The sequence below is a fragment of the Phaethon lepturus genome, unplaced genomic scaffold (assembly GCF_000687285.1).
Source record: "Phaethon lepturus isolate BGI_N335 unplaced genomic scaffold, ASM68728v1 scaffold19465, whole genome shotgun sequence".
NCBI lineage: Eukaryota > Metazoa > Chordata > Aves > Phaethontiformes > Phaethontidae > Phaethon > Phaethon lepturus.
In genome coordinates, this window is record NW_010542892.1 from 84,035 (window position 1) to 105,161 (window position 21,127).

A 21,127-nucleotide genomic window follows, 5' to 3' on the forward strand; every position below is an offset into this window, starting at 1 on the left:
AATAAAGCCTGTGTCAGACTGGGGAAGCAATCTGTAACCTGAGCTTCCTATTTTTTTTAACACTGGGCAGTTGAGTCAGCTCCATGGGGAGTTCCACACTGTAAAACAGTTTGGATGCAATCCTAACAGAACAATTTGATGGGAAGTCCAGCTCTCTGCCTACACTCCCGGTTACTACTGATTTTTCCAGCTTGGATTTCTCTTACAAAAATAAGTCAAGCCTGCTATTGGGAAGGCACCAAGTAACTGCAGCTCTCAGTGGTATTTTCAGGGCAGTAGCGGTGCCCTGCACCTCTCAAGAAGCAGATGAGGAGCTATTAGCCAGCAGCGTTTTCCCATTATCCACCCATCATCCTTCCTTGTTATGAGTCAGATGTTGCAAGAACTGTGAGTCCTGAGGTTCTTGCAGAAGAATGTCACTTATTAAAATCTCCTCTGTCATGGGGTACTTTTTCTTGCCTATTTGGATGACATGCACTTGGATTGCTGGTTATTATGTTCATTCTGGCAGGACATCAGGAAACAAAATGAGAAATAGCATGAGAGAGGATTATGTCATCTTTTTCCTCCTGACTGCTCTCCGCAGCTTCTGCCCTATAATCCCTGTTGCTGAGCACCTTCCAGATGATGTTGCTCTGTCTCATTCGTACCCACTGGTTTCAGCATTAGCCCACAGAAATGTCACCCCCCATAATGTTAAGAGGCCTGTTTACCCTGATGTCAGCACAGTCACGTTTCCACCTTTATAACCTTGTTTCAGGATGTGCAAACGCTCGGTGATTGCATTTGGTGTACCGACATCTGCCAAGGACTGAGCTGGAGGAACTCCTCCGAGTCAGCCTTTCTGTGCTGGAAAATGAAAAGCTGAGTTTCTTTTGAAGGAGTTACTCCCCTGGGAAGAAAATAAATTTGAAAGCACTTGAAAAGACACAACATAAAGTATTTTCACTTTTTAGATTTTTTTTTTTTTTAGGGATTAATTCACGTGACTAAACACAAATATCTGACACCCTTTGAGACCCCCTTGGTTTCTGATATCACACAGGGGCACCACGAGACCCTGTACTTCAGTGTATCTCACATAGCGTTTGGTGCCTATGGCTGGGCAAATGAACTGTGCTCTCAGATAGAACTGTTGCGCTGTTTTTGTTAAATAACCATGGGCAAGAGCCTTGAAAGATGTTACTTCTGCAGTGACTGAGGATGATTTTTCCTCATGTTTTGGCTTGACTGGTTAACATCAGGAGCACACTCTCCCTAGTGGCTATTTCACAGTGTCTTATCAAACTCTATATTCTTTAGTATCCAGGAGGAATAGTCTAACTTCCACACCTCCCCCTCCCCAGTCATTACTGCTCTTCATGTATAAAAAATTGGGGTTATATCAGTACTGGAGTCCTACAAGCCCTTCTGTGGCATCATCTGTGAGAAGTCAAGTACCTTTGAAAAAAAACCACACACAACTTTTTCTACCCCTGATTTACAGTTTCCAAAATCCATTTAAGCAGGAGGTAGGTTTAATTATCACCATGCAGTATCCCTGGAGCACAGGGCATCCTCTCTCGATATTCTTGTACCGCATGACCCAACAGCAAACTTTCTTGCAAACCATCTGGAAGAAGAGACTGACTCTTGACTGTCTGAAACTGAGAAAAGCCTGGGGGAAAATTTAAGGCAATTACATTTTCATAGATATACTGATGTAAATAAGTAACACATACACTTAGGTCAGACAACTTGGTTTTTGTTGAGCAATTATTTATCTGCTATGTGCTACCTTAGTTGATTCCCATTAGAGAATCTAGTCAAGGGAGTTCTCAGTCCAGGCCCTGCATGCTGAGCTGAACTTTTCCATAAAATACTGTCTGTATGTGGAACATCTAATTCACGCCTGTATAAAAGACCTGTTTTTCACATCTTGGTGAGGATAATCTGTTGTAGGAAATGAGGTGAGACCAGTTAGCATTTGACAAAAAGGAAATCCTCTTTTTATTGCCTTCTTCTTAACTGGGTTAAGTTAATAACTTGAGGGGTGGAAAGTGCTTTTTTTGTTAGCTCTTAGTGTAAATAAATCCTGATTTTGAAGATCTGGCATGCCTGAAGTCCTGGGACACACAGAGGTTTGTTAGTATTTCAGTTCCCTTCTGCAGGACACTGTAGATCACATTTACATTTTCCACTCTTCCTGGTCTATTTATTTTTTAAGAAAACACAGTTGAGGTTCTCATCTGCTCAGTCTTTAAGTACATAAATCTCCTAGACTTGTTTATACAAACCTTTCAGAAAGGGATGAGTGGCCAGGATAGAGGACGTGTTTTGTAAAACCATTCTGTCGTCTTTGCCTTCTGCATCTGAAAAGTTGCAGCTTGCTGAAACCACAGAAGAGGTTGATTCAGGCTGGGTGAAAGCCTCCTGGGTCAGATGTCCCATCTGCCACTTAGAGACATCATGCCATGAGCTCTTTGCTGGCTTTCTGCACCTGCATAAATTGCACTCATCATTCCTATTACTAGGTCTTCCTGGAAGGGTTGTAGCAAATTAACTGGTTTTTTGGCCTGATTCTCCCCTCAGTCAGTGTTGTCCATTTTCACTGTGCTCACTAGTTGGTGAGAACCAAGGCAAGGGGAAGGGCAGAAAATCTTTGGTAGAACACAGGTATGGAGATGGGCCGGGCTAGGAAGCCAGCCTGATCTTGATATACAGTCTCAGCACCTCTTCTAGAGGAGAAAATCTGTTCTTCTTTTTGCCCTTCCACTAAAAAGTCTCCTTTACGCTCTGGAGCAAATGTGGAGATAGCAGCTTTTCCCTTGCTGTTGATGTTTTCTGTAACTCTTTGGAGACAAAGCACTAGGTTGCCCATGGGTGTTTCATACCTGGTGTCTACAGGCAGCAAGAGTAGGTAGGGACATAACCACGGTTGCTTTCTGTTTCCTTAGAGTGCCGGGTGATGAAAGGGAGCCCTGCGACTGCCACGGGCAGTAAGTCATCTCCCACCCCTCAGAAGAGCTCAGCAAAGAGTCCAGCCCCCATGCGCCGGAGCAAGTCTCCAGCCGATTCAGGTAACCATCAAGACGGTGAGTGATTGTTTTCTGGTCTCTGAATATTAACCGTGCTCAAGAGAAAAACCCATATTGTGTGTCTTTGGATACGCTGACCTTGGGTGTTTGCATGTGAAACTTCGGCATTTTTTGAAAACAAGAAGCTGGTACTAGTGTACAGGGCCACTTTATAAATGTAGGAGAGAAACTGTCTGGTAGGTTAAGTGCAGTTGTGGCTTTAGGTCATACCACCCAGTCTCACAGCCTCCTGCCCTAACAAAATTTTAAAAGACGTTTCCATTTCACAGGCAGGAAATTAAGGCCCACAGTGCTCCCATATGTCCCCTATAGATACAGACTGATTTAGAATAGCCTCCTGTGCAATGCAAATGTCAATTATTGTACAGGTCAGAAGTGTCCCTTTCTAATTGTTACTTAAATGTGACCTTGCAATTGGAGGAGAACTGGTGATGGGTTTATTGATGTGATACTGAGACATTCATTCAGTAATGGAAGAGAAGGAAAATGGGAATCCTGATTTGCTGCAGCAGCTTGCACCATTTGAAATGTCTCCCTCCCTCTTCAGTAGCAACTGGATTGGTGGTGTAGCACACCTGGAGAGCCTGTAAATTAAAGGCTGGGCTGAATATCACACTTCTGGTAATTGATAGTTTTTAGAGACATGATGGAGAGAGTGAATCTCTAGGTGTGTCATCTGTCTGCCTGCTTTTTTCCAAAAGAGAACCAGACATGGCCTTTCACTGAAATGGCCAAATCACCATATAAGCGCTTCAGGATTCCAGGAGAATTTCATAGTTTAAATTCAAGTGACACACAGTATTAACACAGGTGATATAAAACAGAAATTGCTTTTCACTTTCACGGTAACACATTGCATATTGCATGTGAACACCACACAACAGTTGACCATCACTAGGTACTGGATTACTGGATATAAAATTCTCCTGACAGTATTCAGAAAGATTTTCCCCAGGAAGCAGTTAATTTGCTTACGGTCTCTTGATGTTCTTCAGCTAGTTAAAGAGACAATGTGAAACTGGTTGGCACATGCCAAGACTCTGTGATTTTAAAAAGTTATTCCTCCATAAGGTGACTCTGCATTCATAGAGTTTTCCTTCAAGATTCCAGTGTTTGCTGTTCTTAAACTCAGGCTTGCTATAATCCGAAAAGCTTTTACAATATGAAATACATGGTAGGGAAAAACAAAAAAAAAAAAATCCAAACAACTCCTGTTCAGTGATCTGGGAGTGAGCTCATGCATGAGTTCTGAAATAGCATCTAAACCTTCTCCATAAGCATCAGGTGCTAATTACCATCAGAACTAGACTTTATTGCATGAAATATAGTCTAATGTGAAATGGCAACTATTGTGCTCCTGATTTTAGCTGATTGAATGACTCACAGGAACAAAATGATGAGTCATCTGATGAAGTTTGATGAACACAGTTAGTAAAGCCTTTCAGGAGGAGATTAAAATAACCAGAAATGCCAAACAATAGCCAGCTCCTGGAATTAAGGCCAGTAATGAAGGACAAATCAGGTTTCTTTAATCCATCTAGACAAGGGTCTTTCGTACTTCCCTGTGATTTCAATACAGAAAAAAATGGCAGCCTGTCCTGCTTGATGACAATAAAAAATGACTGAACTCCCTCAGCACTGGAAAGGTAATCAAAGACACTTGTTTTCTCAGGACAGAGAGAAAAAAAGAATATCATCTTGTGTTCTTGTCCCTTGAATTTGTAATCAAGAAAGTGGGTCTACACATTACTTAAGAGTCAATATTTACATAAACAATCAACAGGCTTAGCTAGATTTTGAAGTTATTGCATTAAAAAGGCAAGGAATGCTGAATGAAGCCTGATTAATACAACATGATCTGACCCATTTTTTTCCCAGCATTCTCACTTATTTCATTTGTGAAAGGTTTTAAAAGCAGTTTTACTTCAAGTATATAAATATTTTTGCTATGTGTTCGATCTCCTCCCTATTTCTACCTTCTGTCTGTGCTGTCTTTCACTCTGCTACGGTTGTCATGTCAGAACTTGGAGTTTCCTTGATTCTACGTTACTGGTTTCCGTTCTTTTCAGTTCTTTTCCATGTAGGTTTCTTTATTTTTTTTCCACTGTAGTCTCAAAGGCCATTGTAACGTATCTGGGCACTGATGTAAATGCAGATTTTGAAGTAAATCTTCACGCTGCTTGAGTGAAAGAAGTCTGAACCCTCCTTATTCCAAGCACACTGCAATTACAGAAGAGGATGTTATTTTCTTCCATTTCTCATCCTAATTATTCCATTTCCCTGTTGAAGCATATGGGAAAATGGCACGTTATTTATCAGCAGCAAAAATAAGAATGCAGTGGATTTACATGTGGGCAGTGTTTGCATGCATTGCCCACAGAGGCAGCTAAGGCTTAAAGCAGGTTGTGCATGCACAACTGTGCCTCACTCCTTGGCAAGAGCTTCGATGCTGCCAGCAGACAGTGGACAAAAGTAATAAGACACTGTTATAGCACAGAGAGAACAGAAAAAAACTGCTTCAACAGAGCTTGCTAGTGCTCATTCTGAGGATGTAACGCTGACAGCATGCAAACATTGCATCCGCTTTCTCTGTCCGCTTCTCATTCACTGTAGGAATGCTTCTGATCTTTGTGTGTCAACATAAATAAAACACTTCTCATTCAAAGCAGCAGGTATCCTCCACACAGGCTAGGGTACTTGGGGACTTATGTTTTATTCCAGTCTCCTCCACTAACTCACTCCGTGGCTTTGAGTCCATCATTTAAGCTGTTCATGCCTTCTTTCCCAATGGATCATCCAAGACAGCGATAACCAATCTGTATACAGAGCTCTGTAACCTACCCATGGAATCATGCACAGGAAGGAGCTTTGAGGCTCTTTATTTGGGCCTTTTTGTGTATTCTGAAAGCACTTGGAGAATGAAGTTGCTAAAAGCAAAACTATTATCTCACAGATTGCCAGAGACGAAAGACATCTCCAGCGGCAGAGTGGCTGCAGCATGTGCTCCAGACCTTCCAACAGAGGCAAGCCATGCTCTAGCAAGGTCACTATCTACACTCCAGTGGATCAGAGGCTGCTCCAGCAACCTGCACGCTCTTTAACGCATTCAGTCCTGCCACAGTAAACTGTCAGGTTATACAGATGAATGAATACAACTGTGTGGCCTGATGTTAGTGATGATGGTGTTAGCCATCATCATAGACTGTGTAGATCCCCATCTAAGTTGATTTGTCAGCCTGGAAACTTTGCATGTAGGGAACTGCCTTCTGTGCCAGGTAATCCCTGTTCATCTTTGATATCCTTTGCTCCTTCTGGTTTTGGTTATGGATTTAGTGATCTGCTTCTCAATGAGAAACATAATTCCAGGTATAATTAGCATTCTGGAGGACCTGTAGAGAGCACATACTGCTGGCTGGAGTCCAGTTTCCCCTGATGGCACCCAAAGCTTTGTTCTTGACTGTGTCTCTGGGGCTATGTCTGAGTAAGAAAAACAGCAGAATACAGAAGGAAATATATGTAGCAAGTCTGTAAATCTAGCACTGAAAAGGAAGCAGCTTCTAAGTTCCTATCACCAACTAGATGTGAACTGTAATGTATTCTTTGACTGTCTTGTTATAGCAGTCCTGGTAGTGAGCCACTTAAGTGGTCAGCTCCCATTCCAAAATAACATGGATTAACATGGAGCAAGAAAGAACACATAAACAAAATATTTTGTTAAAAAACGTCAGGACAAAGGGCCGTGCACAGAAGTGCAACCGCATAGAGAGCGCCAGCTCCCAGCTGGAGCGATTCGAGTTCACTGGTTGAATTGCTACCTTCTGCTGGAGGTAATTTGCCTCCTGCCTAGATGTGTCATGGCCTCACTGTGAAAAGCTCAATTCCCTCCAGGCAGCCAGAGCCCTTCAGCTCCAACGATATTAAAAAAAAATGCGGTAGCTAATCCACAGAAACATGTTAAACACTGTTTTCTTGGCACGGTACTTTTATCTCTTTATTTACCATACAGTCATTTAAATGAATGAATGGTTGAAAATTAAATGAATGAATGAATGGAAATGAATGAATGAAGAATGAAGAAGTGTCCTGCTGTAAGCAGATGGTAACAGACCACAGTCCTTATATTCCCAAGGAGAATCTATTCTATCTATCTTCCTTCTCTCATTAACCGCCAACCTTCTCAGCAATGCCAGTGTATTTATGTTTTGATCCAGCTGTTCCTCCAGACACTGTGCTGACCATTCCATCATGGGGCTGTTTTCACCTCTTGGTTCAGTTTGACTGGAAGGCCCTGGCTGCTTTGCCAGCAGTTCCCACTGGGCTTCCAATATATCCTTTAGTTTCCCATCTCTTTGGTGCTGGAGCTGTGATGCAGTCTTTCATCTATATCCTCCACCTAACTCCCCCAAAATATTGCTTCCAGCAAGGTGAGGTTAGGAAAATACAGCAGGATTTTACTTCTCCCTCTACAAGAATGTATGCAAGTGCCTTTCTCTTCTCTGTCTCCCAAATGTTAGCTACTAGAGCTGAACTAGTTTCCCATATACCATATATATATCTCATATAGGATTGGTGTCTCTATCTGACCTTAGTTGAGCTCAGGTTGTTGTGTTTTAGTATGGACTGAATATGCTAAGAAACACATAAGTAAACTAGAGAAAATCCAGAAGACATTTCGTCCTAGGGTTCAGAAAGGTTGAAGAAAATGAACTGATTCAGCTTAGAAAAAAGGAAGATTGAGAAAGGACAGTTTAACATTCTTCAAATGCATATGAGGTATTAAAAAGAGGATAAGGATCAATTTTCCTGTGTATTTATCAGGGATAGGACAGGATATTGGTTTAATCTTTAATAAGGGATATATAGATCAGATATTAGGAACACTTTTCAGTTATAAGCATCTTAATGACTTATTATTAGGAAGCAGGTTTCCTAGGGAGCTTGTGATTCCCTGTAAGACTTCGTGCTTTTAAAAAATAAGATCTCTATTGGGGATCACCCAAATATGTCTGATCCCAATTTAGAGCAAAGAATTGGGGGTTACAAAGCCTCTGTGGTTATTTCTAGCCTCTATTTTTCTTTCTATGAAGTCAGCTTTGCTTAATGACATAGCTTAGAGCAACAAAGTCCAGACTAAACTACACCTGCAGTATACCATCCAATTCCTTCTAACATGACAGAGGAAAACCAGGCATAAGGAGGTAAGTCTCTGTGCTGCTGCTGTGGTCCATAAGATTTAACTGGGGTAGGGTCAGCATGAAGTTTGGCAAAATTTTTTTAACAGACCACTCCAATAAGAAGTCAAACCAAAAAGATAGAGCTAAATCTCAGGGGAGAAATACAGGGGAGAAAATAATGATATCATTTGCCATTACGTCTTTGTTGTAAAAATATTAATTACGGTAACTTGCATAAAAAACAAGGGTTCAGTTGTATAAATACAAGTTCTGTGGTAGGAGAGTTTATGATTTTTAAAACCAGCATGATCTTTGTCCATTGCAGTACAGAGCCACAGGTACCTGAGCTGAAATTTGAAAATGTCTTGCCCCAGTTTTGCCTTGATTTGGCTCAGGGAGCCTACGAACAGGGCTCTGAGGCACTGCTGCAGGACTCTAATTTCTCAGTTCTCTAATGGAAGGATTTGGATAGAGGGACAAAAGCATACTCGCAAGGCAGCAGCAATTAGCAAAACAGATATGGAATGTCAGTCTGTCCTGACTGCAGATCTGGCTCCCCGGGGTCATTATATATGAATGTGTTAAAAAGGCAGCAGATGTCTTTTGGATTGCACACAAGGTAGAGCAGCTTGTTATCCCACTTGCGCACAGTTACGTTCTGCTAGCTGACAATCCACAATACGCATCCAGCGTAGAGATCACCCTCACAAAACGTGATGAGAAAAGGGTGCCAACACTGCAGAGCTGAGTTCTTGAAAGTTAGGAGGTGCCTGAGCGAAGGATGCATGTGCAATCTGAATTCTTCCACTCCAGAAAAAACACTACAATGGAGTCCTTATTTTTCCCACAGGCTTTTCTGTCCTGGAGGGCAGGATGGCTTGTGCTCCCTAAATGAGCTGATATTTCTGCATTTGCTTTATGCTGTCCTTGTTCGAGTTGTTGCCTCTCTTTATTTTCTTGGTGGCAATTTGAATGCTGACCTGGAGACATAACTATCCACTCTCTCACTCTTGTGATGTACGAGCATGTGCTCCTCAAACTAGGAACTCATCTGCAGAACCCTGGGAATCCCAATGGAGCAAGGAGTAGTAACCTTATTTTACAAATTGATAGAAAAAGAGATATCTCCACACAGGTTGAGCACTCACTGTGATCCTTGGGCCCTGCTTTTTCCAGTTCTGTTCATTGATAAAAATGTGGGTTCAAAAGATGGACCTGACTAACCTCATTTACAGGTCTCAGTGCTTATCACTGCTGGAAATTCAGATCCAGAGTCCCAGTCATACAAGCAAACCTGAGCAACACTCAAGGAACAATCACATACGAGAAGTTTGGCTGAAATATCTGTGGGAGAAGCAGGCAGAGAATTCAGTTTACCTGGATTTCTCATAGCCATCTCAAACATGACATTATGCTGCATGCTCCATCTTCCCTCTCATTTGCTGGACAAGCCTGATTTATCTCCTGAGTACAGATTGTCTTGTGCACTGAAGGAGGTAAGGATCCTATGAAACAAGGTAGTGCACATGTTCATGCAATAAAGGATGTGTCATATGCACAAAGGGACTATAAGGTAAATTGAGGTTGCAAAGCAAATACAATGACATAAATAAGACATAATTCACAAACAGTAATGCGGTGGAAAAAAACCCAAATGAATTAAAATGAAAGCTGGTTATAAAGAATGGTTTCCAATAGCTGAGCTTATGCGAGATCCTTCGCTACCATAAGTCATCAGCAGATTTTAGTGGAGCTAAACACCATCTGGGATCTGCTCTTTACCTCTTGGTATCTTGCATTTGAGTTCAAAAGAAATGCATGCAAGTTTGATTATGAACACTATTCTTCATTATCAGACACAAAGAAAATTAAACTGGGCTTCTTAATTGTTACTCCTGCTGCAAACCTCTTTCTGAGTATTTGTAATGATATACATCCGTCTCATTGGATTTCTGATTTGGATGTCACATCTGTTTTCTCATTGGTGCTCATAAAATATTAACATCCCTGCTGTAGCACTTAAAAGTCTCATTGTATTAGGGAATTCATATCCTTCCCTGCAGCAGTCACATCTATTTGCCACACACCGACTGTTAGTCGTTCTTCCAGTCTTCCTGTTTGTGGAAGGGAAATTTGGGTTCTTCATAGAGTTGTTAAGTGGCGTTCTTCATCTTAGGAAGGATTACTTCCTGCCTCAGGATCAGTGACAACTGGAAATGAAGAAAGAAAGAGGAATTTTAGAAGTTAGAGATGGATTCTAGCTAATACATATTATATTAGTACTATTGTACCCCACATTTTCTTTAACAGGAAACCCAAAGTCATTTGGTAAAAAAAAAAAAAAACATAAAAGAGATCCAAGTTCTTTTTTTCTGAATTGCCTTCATTATACGGCAGATAGTTAGTGAGCTCTACTTTTTTTCCCACCAACCTCGAGGGCAGCTCACTTTGTAGAACTGGAGGAAAGTGAAAAGCAGCACATCACAGTGTAGGGACCGGTGTGTAACAGTTTCTGGGTTTCCATAACTAGTTTTTTGCTCCCACCAGTAAAGAATGGTCTGAGAGGAATGGGGAGGTGAAGGGTCACTCTGTTCCTCAATTATCTAGAAATCATTATTTCTACCACCTTTTAAGAAAGATCTATTTCCTCAGTGAGGTGCATTTGTAATGGGAAAAAAGCTATCTGTGATGAATGGCCTCCTCTTCCCAATAGTGCTTCTGCGTAGAAATGATGGATATGAAGACAGAGGGCCCACGTCACCATCAATCTGTTAAGTCTGAGCTACTTTAACATGCCGGCAGCTCTTCTTTTGTCCCCTGACTTAGAGCACACGTTTTTTTACACTTACTTGAATTCACATGCATGAGCTCCACATTTGGACCAGTGATACTACAGACCTTAACGGTCCCCCTCTTTCTCACAAGAAGGTAACAGAGAAGAGGAATGAGACTTAGCCACTAAAGCATGAGTTATGCTGGTTTTACTCTTAAAAATACAACATTCGCACATCTTCTTCTTACTGTAATGATATTTTACGCACTTCTTAGGTCTCCTCCAGACACTCACCTACTTGCTTAATTTTAAGTAACTGATTTGCATATTCAGCTATTACAATTGAAAGCATATGTCCCATATGTTGAAATCATCCACCCTCCTGTGCGCATGACTTTACAGTTAGAGTAATGGTATAGAGAGATATTGGGCACTTAGAAAGCAGGACAACAAGCCTGGGTTATTATATGCTTGTCTTTCTCTATGTGAAACATCAACACAATTAAAAATGCTCTCTTTAAAAGGGATAGTGATTTGTATAGTTATCTGGAGGACTGGCAACACTCTTGCCATTTAAGGAAACGATAATCAAAATATTTGGGGTTTAGTTTTATGGCTCATGCTGAGTATGTTAACATCTGGAGTAGGTTTTGAAAATGTCACTTTCTGTAGACTTGATTGGGATATGTAGTTTAATGCTCATAAGGCCTCCAGCTTGCTGCTGGATTGCAAAAAGAAAAGGCCAGAAAAGATAATATTCTTGGACACAGCCAGCATGAGATTGAATTTCCTTCCCTCAAGTAATGCTGCTTGTGCTGATGGAGCTATGTGTTTACTACCCCTGGTAACAAGAGTGCCTATCTCCCTGGAGTTGATACACAACCTATGAATGACCAAGTTCACTATGCGTAAGTATGTCCTTATGAAATACCTATTGTGACACCTGGCAATTATCAAAGACATTAGCTTACTTCAAAGAACATCAGTGGTAGGAAAAAATTAATTTATCCTTATTCCATTTTGCTTCCCTTCATTTTTCTGCATAATATGCTATTTCCTTTGATTCCTTTTTAGTCCAATAAAAGCATAATAGCTTGCCCTGACATAGACCTGGGGCCCTTCACTTTAACTAAAAGCCAGGTCTGTGAAGGCCTCAACAAACAACCCTTCCAAAAGCCATTTGGTTTAAATGAGTCATATTTTTTTAAATGGAGAATAACTATGTTTTCTTCAAAGCAACATGAACAAACAAAGCAACCCAAAAGGCCAGATCTTGATCTTTGCAAGAGGATTGTCGCTTGATGTGATTCTCTGTTCTTCCCCCTGATGGACCACGTTCACTTCTCTGGTGCAGGCAGTGGAGGAACCGCAGAGCCAGCTCTGGCCTCTCCCCAGAGAGGTGAATAGGGACATACCACTGTGCTTACACCAGAGCTTCAGAAAGGTTCTTTTGGTCATTTTTTCCCAGCCACAGCTAACTACATTCAGGGCATTCCAGGCAGCTGTTTGTCTCATTTGTAATGTGTATAGTTGACATCTAACATTTCTTGTGTAGGGTCCAGGATATCTGCAGCCTCTGGTTTCCACTTATGCCCTTAAATGCCATGTGGTTTCAATTGTGTTCAACTGTTTGAGAACATAGAAATTGTCTTTCTGTTTTTCTGGTGACGTATATCTTGGATCAATTTGATGAATATTTGTAGCGTAAAATATTGCTCCTTCAATATATTTTGTATTTCACTGTATTCTACAGTCAATTATCCTGAACAGCTGAAAGCCTCAGGTTGGGTGAATAGTGATGCTGTTCACTTGGTTTTTCTCTCCTGCCTAACATGAATAAACTATAGAGTTTCTGCATTGAATGTTTGGATACCTTCCATCTCCCCAAAGGAGAAAGAACTTCCTCTTGCTTGTCTGACTGCTAGCTTCTGTCTTGTTTTCTGACAGCAAATGGGACCTCAAGCAGTCAGCTGTCTACACCCAAATCAAAGCAGTCCCCGATCTCTACACCTACCAGCCCAGGGAGCCTCCGTAAGCACAAGGTATTATGTTTCTTATACCTTACTACATCTGTTTCTTCCTTAGCCTACTCAGATTTGTACAACATTTAAGTCACAGTCATAATCTCTGGAAGCAAAACTCTTTACGTTGAAACAGTGGAGAATTTGGCCCGTTACCTAAAAGGGTTGTCACTTTGGGCTCTAGCAAGTTGGTCAACATGCCACATGTAATCCAGTGGGGTCTAGATTGCATGGGTTGAACTCATTTTGTTTGAGGATGTTTTTTCTCAAAGTGAGGAGTGGTAGCAGCAGCTGGACTACTGTTACTCTGATGGTGGAACAAAGCACAGAGAAGTCAATGGGAAGAATCCCCAAAAGTCCATTCTTCCCAAAGGCTTTGGATTACACCTCTTAACATGTAAGATTTTGGATCGCAGACCTTTGGACGTTGGGTGGAGTAATACTGGGGGAGCCTGAGGTGGACTTCTGGCTTCTCAAAAATCAGATCTTTAAAATATTCACAACACATTGAAAGGCTGTAGTTATTCAGCTTTATTGGACTTTCTTTAACAAAGACATATCTGAATCCCAAAAAAATCTGTGTTTTCCTCAGGACTTCACTCTGATCTCAGCTGCTCAGTCTAAGTCTGAAGAAATGCACCAATTTTAACACAATGGGTCCAGATTTATTACTAATTTCTAATTGAGAACAGGATCTGGCCCATAGTCTGAATTCAACAAGTGCTTGTGTGTATTTCAGCAAAAGTAATGCTGTAAACTGCATCCTTTCCTTGAGCCGTCAAGGACGTAAAATACTTTCCAAACACTATCTCATATAGGACTTTGGAGATGAGTGTTTGCTTCCTGGTGAAGACAAATAAAACTCACCTTCTTTAACATTTTATGGATGTTTTCTGCTGGCTGATTTATGACCTTCCCAGTGAAGCCCCTAGAACATTTGTAATAGATGGCAACTGCTGAGGGCAAAACCAATCCATCTATGAGCTTCTTCACTAACTAAGGCAAATCAGCAAACATGAATGTAACATTTTAGGTTACCAGAAGATTCATGTATCATTGTCTTCCTCCCAGGAGCAATTTCCTGCTTATGATGAAATCACTTCTCTTTTTTTCCCCTAAAGCTCAAATGATAAATGTTTAGGTTGAGTTCACCACAAAGTCATATTTTACCTCTTCTTATATCAAGATTGTTGTGAAGTTCCTTTCTGTGTATTTGGGCTTTTCTTCATTTTGCTCACAATTATTACCTGTGTGTGGGTCAGACTTCAAAAAGGTCCGAGGAGAGCTTTAGCCCTTGAGCAGGTTTGTGTACCTACTTCCATGCAGAACTTTAAGGAAGCGGGATAACATGGTTACCCCACAAGGGGACCTTGGAAAAGCTTTACATTCAGCATTTGATCCAAATAATAAACTTGGGAATTATATTCTTAACCTTTCTAATCAATCAGAAATGACTTAATAAATCATGGAACATGTGATTTTCCTAGAGATTTGTCCTAAGGCTAGCTTGTCAGATCAAGGTAAGACTCTTTTTTGTGGACTTAAGTTCAGAGAGACCTGTTTAAGGAAAGGTCCTGCTCTTTCATGCATATGCTATAATGAACACATTGATCCAGAAGCAATACAAAAACACTTCTCAAACTTATCACTGAACAGCTATCTGTCTTCTGGTACCAGGATTCTCTTGCTCCACCCTGCAAGTAACCTGCCTTGATTTTAGCCTTGAACTACCTGGACAACTGGTCAGTCCATCCAGTAACCAGTGCACAAGTCTTCCACTGTGTCCCTATGAACTGCACAGAACTGGACCATTTGACTGCTTCCTTACACATGACCAAAGGTGGAAACTGATTGTGTGAGTTAACATTTTCTTCTTTCTTCCTACAGGACTTGTATCTGCCTCTGTCTTTGGATGACTCTGATTCCCTTGGAGATTCCATGTAAAGCGACACGAAGCTAAATGTCCATGTTGCAAGCTATGTTTAAGATACAGTAGAGTACTTCTGCCAAAATAAGCAGATAGGTGACTGGTGCTTTCAAATCAAACAAAGGACACACAGTTATATGTCATTTTTTTTTGTGATTTACTCTCCGTGCCACAAATCAACACCTACCAGTCTGTAGAGATAGAGGGATACCATTCTTCTAAGTTATAGGGATGCAAAATGGACATTGTGAGTGATTTGGGGCCAATATGCCAATGATCCTGTGCATTTCCCATTTTCTTCTATTATTTCTTCTTCTGCTGCAACTATGTAATTTTCCTAGTGATAGTAAAGTAGCTCCCCCAAAAGTGTGCAAACGGGTCGCTTGCTGACCAATTTGCAAGCTCAAGTAGAGCAAATGATATTCTCCACTTGTCCAAACTGCCAACATTTGCCAGCTCACCTGCTCCTCATTTGCAGCCCTGATTTTAGCACTTGCATACTAACTAGTACTGGTTTTATTGTTGGAGGGCAGGAAGGGAAATGACTTACTAGTTTGATGCTTAATATGCCAGCAGAAGCTTGGATGAGCTTAGGAATGATTGCATAAGGTGCTAAGTAAGGTTAGTGCAATAGTGATTCAAATATTCAGATTTTTTTTTTTTTTTAATGATTACGCGCAAAAAAAATGTAAGTCAGCTGAGTTATCTGGAGTGGAACACCTTTCACATAAGATCCAAAGATACTGCTAGCTGGTAACAAATTTTTATACCTACCCTATGGTATCTCTCTATCTCTGTTTGTAACAGTCATGCCTTGTGAACAGCCAACACTGAAAACACTGTGAAAATTTGTTTTCAGGTTTGACACCCTATAGGTCACTTTTTATAGCAAAAAATCAATACACTTTTTATAAAGGAAAACCTTGTATCTGTGTTTTGGGAGTAAGGATTCAAGCTCCTTTTTTATAAAAGCTGGTAATTTTCTTTTGTTTAAAAAACATGTTCAGAAAAATGTACAAAAAAAACCAACCAACAGCTGCAGAACAGTAATAGCAACGACTCAGCTGAGAAATCTTGTCATCACTGCCAAAACAGACACATATAGGGGAAAAGAAAAGGTCAATTCAAAATATTGAATGTTTTGATAGTTTTTGTAGCGTTTAAGACTACATATTTGATTTTTTACATTTCAGTATTCCTAACTATGGCCAGATTCTCTACTTATATAACAAATGGAATTTTGTGGTGTTCAAAAACCCGTATTTTAGGAAAATCTTCTATCTGACAAAAACAAACTTACTGTATTTAGAGAAACCTTTTGCTTTTATTAATCAGTAATGATTCCTACAGAATGCAAAGTTCATCTATTCGCGCAGGGCTGGTGGTTTTTACTACGCCGAAGCTTTGTCATAGGCTAGCTGGCATTGCCTCCCTTTTTCGTGGAATAAGCTTTTGATGAAACTGATTATTACAGAACTTTACCTAGATGAAATCCGTGCAATTAAATCTTTCTTTGTTGCTCTGTTTGCCTTTGTTTCAACATATGCACCTACTCCCTTGCAACCCCTTGTGATTAGAATGACTTACGACGTTGTGACGTTTGATGCTACATGAACGCTGGGTTGTTCCCAAAGCCACTCCACATTTTGTTTGCTTGCATTGCTGGTATGAAACAATCTGTGCAGGCTGCATTTTTAGAGGTTCATGTGATGATACAAATAATGCAACTTAAAAAGATTTTTCTGAGAGAGGCCAGGATTGGGAATTATCAAGGGGTCAGAGTTATCATGCACCAAATTTGCAGCCAGTATTCTTAGTGCATGATCATTTACACCCAGAATTTTTGCACAAGAGATAATTTTTTCCCACAAATAACTTCATTTAATTGAATAACTCTCTGACTACACGACTGCTAAATGATCGTTTCACCTACTGTATATAGAATCCTGGTTTTAGTTCAAAGGCTAAGGGCTCATGTTGAAGGGTTGTGGGGGAAAGGATGGTAGTGTGGGCACAGCATAGGTGCAGTAGTCAGGACACCTTCATTCAGCCCTCGGCGTTGCTAAATTTATTGTCTGAACGGGAGCAGGTCTCTTAGTAACCCTGTGCCTCAACCTGTCTATCTGTCCCTACAGGGACTATACTGTTCTACCTCACTGGGGTTTGTGAGGCCAAATGTTGGTTAACATTTGTAAAGTGCTTTCAGATCCTCTAACAGAAGGTGCTGAAGTATTCTGGGTGCAGATTTGGTTATGGGTGCTAATTTTCAGCTGTTTAATCCTGTGGGTGCTACTGTAGATGCTGGTCATAAGAAAATATGACTTTTTAAGCATAAAGATGTTGAAGGCCATGGTTATGCAAACAGTATTATTCATCAGAGCTTTTGTCTGTAAAAGCTGTAGTGGGACAGATAATTTGATGTGCTTTTATCCTGACTTCTGTTCTGTTGATGGAGGTCTCAGAATCCCTCCTCAAGTCTCTGCCTTTCCAGGGACCCTGACTCGTAGTCATGACCCTGCCTGCTAGAGATGATGGACTCGGACTCCAGTCAAAGTGTTGTCACTTCAGTGACACGGGCCATTCCTGTCATAGTCAGGGTTATCATGTCCTGCCACCTTTCCTCTGAGTCTCTGCTAAACCAAGAGACCAGCCATGAAATCACATCTAGGTTCTCTTTGCTATTCAGTACAGGACACTCACCACATATCCACCAGGAAAACCTAAATCTTTGATACCCATAAACAGACTGAACTGCTAGAGCTGATGGTGGTAGGAAAGGAGTCCAAGCTGTGCTTTCATCTAGTATCTGTGTGTTCAGTTTGTGTAAGATAAAGTAGGATCCCAAGAGGTGAATGAACCTTTAGAAGGGTGGTTGTTGAGGTAGCTGTTGAGAAGTGGCTCCTTTCCTTCCTGCCACAAGTAGTGTTTGGTTATTTGGAAGATGCTCTTCCTGGTGGAGCATGCTAAGGAATCACTGAGGCCTTCTTCCCGAGCTGCACCTAAGTGTCACATCTAAAACCTGATCCTGCAAGTGCTCCCTGGGGCACGCAGTTTTGTTTGCATGAGGATCATCCTGGGGTGGGGCTGAGCCCAACAATTCCCTCAGGGAATTAGAGGGACCTCGAAAAGGCCTAAAAGAAGAAAAAAAAAAGATTGTTCAGTGGGAAAAACAGCCATTCAAACCAGTAGAAGCCACAAAGAAAACAGGGTATGAGGTCAAACTCCCAAGTTTTAAAAGGCAATTTTCTAGGTAGAAATGCCTGGGCAGTAGAAGTCAGTGAGCATTTCAGCTGTAACATATAGTTAAGTCTGTATTAATGCCAATATTGCATGAGTTCTTGTACAGAAATGCATGTGGAATGTTACTTACATTCAAAACTAGTTATCTGTGGCTTTGTAGCATCCCTAACATAGATTTGAATACAAAGAGAAACAATGCATAGGCATCGTACCTTAGTCATTTAAATATAGGGACAGCCCTGATTCAGGAAAGAACTTAAAGACGTGCTTAAATTTTAGCACGTGCTTTACTCCCGTTGATTTTTCATGAGATATAAGCTTGCGTTTGGTCAGAAAGCTTTCCTGAACTGGAATGAATTAGTAATTACTTTCAATATACTATAATAATACCAGACCCTATGAGATCCTGGAGCAGATGATAGTAATTCCACTATATACTCCAGAGTTTACCTTTTATATTTTTTTCTACTTTTACAAGCACATAAAACTCCACAGGATATGAGGATTTGCCATATTAATTCTGCTATAAAAACCCTGTCTAATTTCCCTCATGAGGCTGCCTTTAGTGTTTTCAGAGACTAACTGAATCACTAAGACTACATTGTTTTAAAACAATACAGTATTTAAAAACAAACTGGAGAGACTCTTAAAGTAGTAGGGCTTTGTTTCTTCAAAATCTGCCTTTACTCAGTAACCAGTATATTTTAGCAAATTTGCATAGACAGTAAAAAATACCTGTTTCAGACACACAATCTTTAGGAAGGAATTAGAGCAATCCTCCATGGATAGACTGATGTATTTAGTATTCATACATTCCAGTGATGGTCTTGACTGTAGAAGATCAGGGCAATGCAGCAAAATCTTCAGCCTTAGGATTTTTGTGACTTGTAAAGCATTTATAATCCTGAAGTTTCTGGGTTAAAGCCTCATCTGCTACAAGATTTGGAGCTAGTTCAGTTCCACTGGCTAAACAGCCAACCAAGACTCTACACCTTGAAGTAATTTTGAAAGAGTTTGGTAATGGGATTTTACCATGGTCCACTCTGCAGTGGGAGATGGAAGTAGCTTTTGCCTACCGTTGTCTGTGTTTTCTGTATCTGCACATTATTTACAATCTTCTCAGGAGCTAGAAACACTAATTGTGTTATTTTCATAGACAACAGAAAAGTAATTCTGCTTAGAAAACCACTTCCACATCTCATATTTAGCTAACACATACGTATGCATGCAAAAAATTGCACACATAGTCTATCTGTTATTTCTCTCTCATTTGCTTGAATAGTACTTTTGAAGGGGAAAAAGGGAGGTGGGACCAAAAATTGTGGCAAACAGCAAAACAGTTTTACACCTAGGCATTTTTAGCAGGAAATAACGGCATAAAAGTGTTAGTTTCTCCTTATCCATATGGATACTGATGATGTTTTCTAGGATGCCTTGTGTTTGCTTTTTCATGCCTTTGAGGGCAGTGCTGGTCTTCTTGCTACTTCACAGAACACCTTGTGAAATTGCTCTGTAAGGCCATGCTGAATCCCTACATAGATGCTGTTCCAGCAAGAGCCATCCCTGGGAGCTGCACCCTCTCTGCAGGGGCACGGTATGGACTTTACAGTATAAGACTTCTTTATTGCTGTGAGAGCACGAGTGTATTTTGTCACTGACTTCAGTGGTATCCCACATCCATTCAAGGCAATTGGAGAGTTGTCTTTTACTATAGTAGAGGCAGAATAATTTTTAGAGAAAGGAAGAAAATTTAGCCAAGTAAAGTAGGTATAAAATTAGTCCAAAAAGTGTCTCCTCAAGCTAAGACAATCCACAACCAGAGAAAAGCTATGTAGAGGTGCATTTACCACACGAGGTGCTGATCATGACCAGGACAGAACAAAACAGCTTCTTTTTTCTAGTGGTGATTTAAGCTCAAAGTTATTTTTCTGGTTGCTGATGGAAGCAGGCTGGAACGGTATTTGGGACTGGTGAGGTTCTCTGTAGAAGCAAATGGATGGCACGAGATGAAGATCTTTTTCTATCTACCTAAAGACTGAGGTCAGTCCATGCAACAGGATTAGTGCTTTATGCAAGATACCTAGAAGACATCCAGTTGAAACACCACCTTGGTGTAATGAGACCAAGAAGGTTAAGACTTTAAGTGCCTTCCACTGTGCTTTGGGCTTCAGAAGCGGGACTATGCATGTGCCCAGCAAGGCCTAGGTAAAAATGGCCTTGACAAAAGGGCATAGGACAGACTTTGATTCTTGAGATGTTTAGCCCATCTTGCATTTATTCAACCAGCTCTTGAAAATTACTGTTTCCAGAATCACAGATTTCTTCTGTGAAAAGAAGAAATTGCCTCTGTCCCACCTGTATGAATTTGAGCAGGCCTCTCTGTGGTATCTCAGGAAATATTAAAGCTGAGTCTTGTGTCTCACAGTGCAGCCCCTCACTGTGAACTGGGCTGGGTTCTGCTGCACTGGTTATTGATTCTGTCGTTCAGATATTCTTCACCCTCCTCCTTTGCTCCTGGCTTGAGATCTGGCGTCTCTCACTCTGGGTGCCTCTAGGTGAAAGGCTGGGGCCAGCAATGTGTATAGACTCCTCTTTTTGTTTTGTTTTGTTTTTTTTCCTCTGGAACAGATCTAGTCATTTGATGTTTGTCTGAAGGTCTTGGGCCAAGCTGACAAAAAACATGTTTTAATAGGGAGAGGAGAGATGCTCAGAGATTGTAACTGGGTGGATGGAAAGGCTTTTCTTTCAGCAATGCCATTGCACAGCTGCTCTGACAGAATCCCAGTTGCAGGGCAGGCTATGAATACTGTATCTGCAGGTGAAAATATGGAGTTTTGCGGTCACAGACCGCTATCTACCCCTGAGGACACTCTAGTTAAAAACACTGACACCAATTTTCAGCCAATAGATGAGCT

At 40.8% G+C, this 21,127-nt stretch overlaps 1 protein-coding gene across 1 annotated transcript in view; it reads left to right on the forward strand.

The window, feature by feature from the left end:
* DCX (doublecortin) overlaps positions 1–14,989 on the forward strand; it is a 72,103-nt gene extending 57,114 nt beyond the window's left edge. Inside the window, exons 5-7 of the mRNA XM_010288196.1 lie at positions 2,937–3,074; positions 12,972–13,066; positions 14,933–14,989. Of these exons, the coding sequence (XP_010286498.1) occupies positions 2,937–3,074; positions 12,972–13,066; positions 14,933–14,989 (290 nt within the window). The remainder of the gene's footprint in view (positions 1–2,936; positions 3,075–12,971; positions 13,067–14,932) is intronic.
* The last annotated feature ends 6,138 nt before the right edge of the window (positions 14,990–21,127 follow it).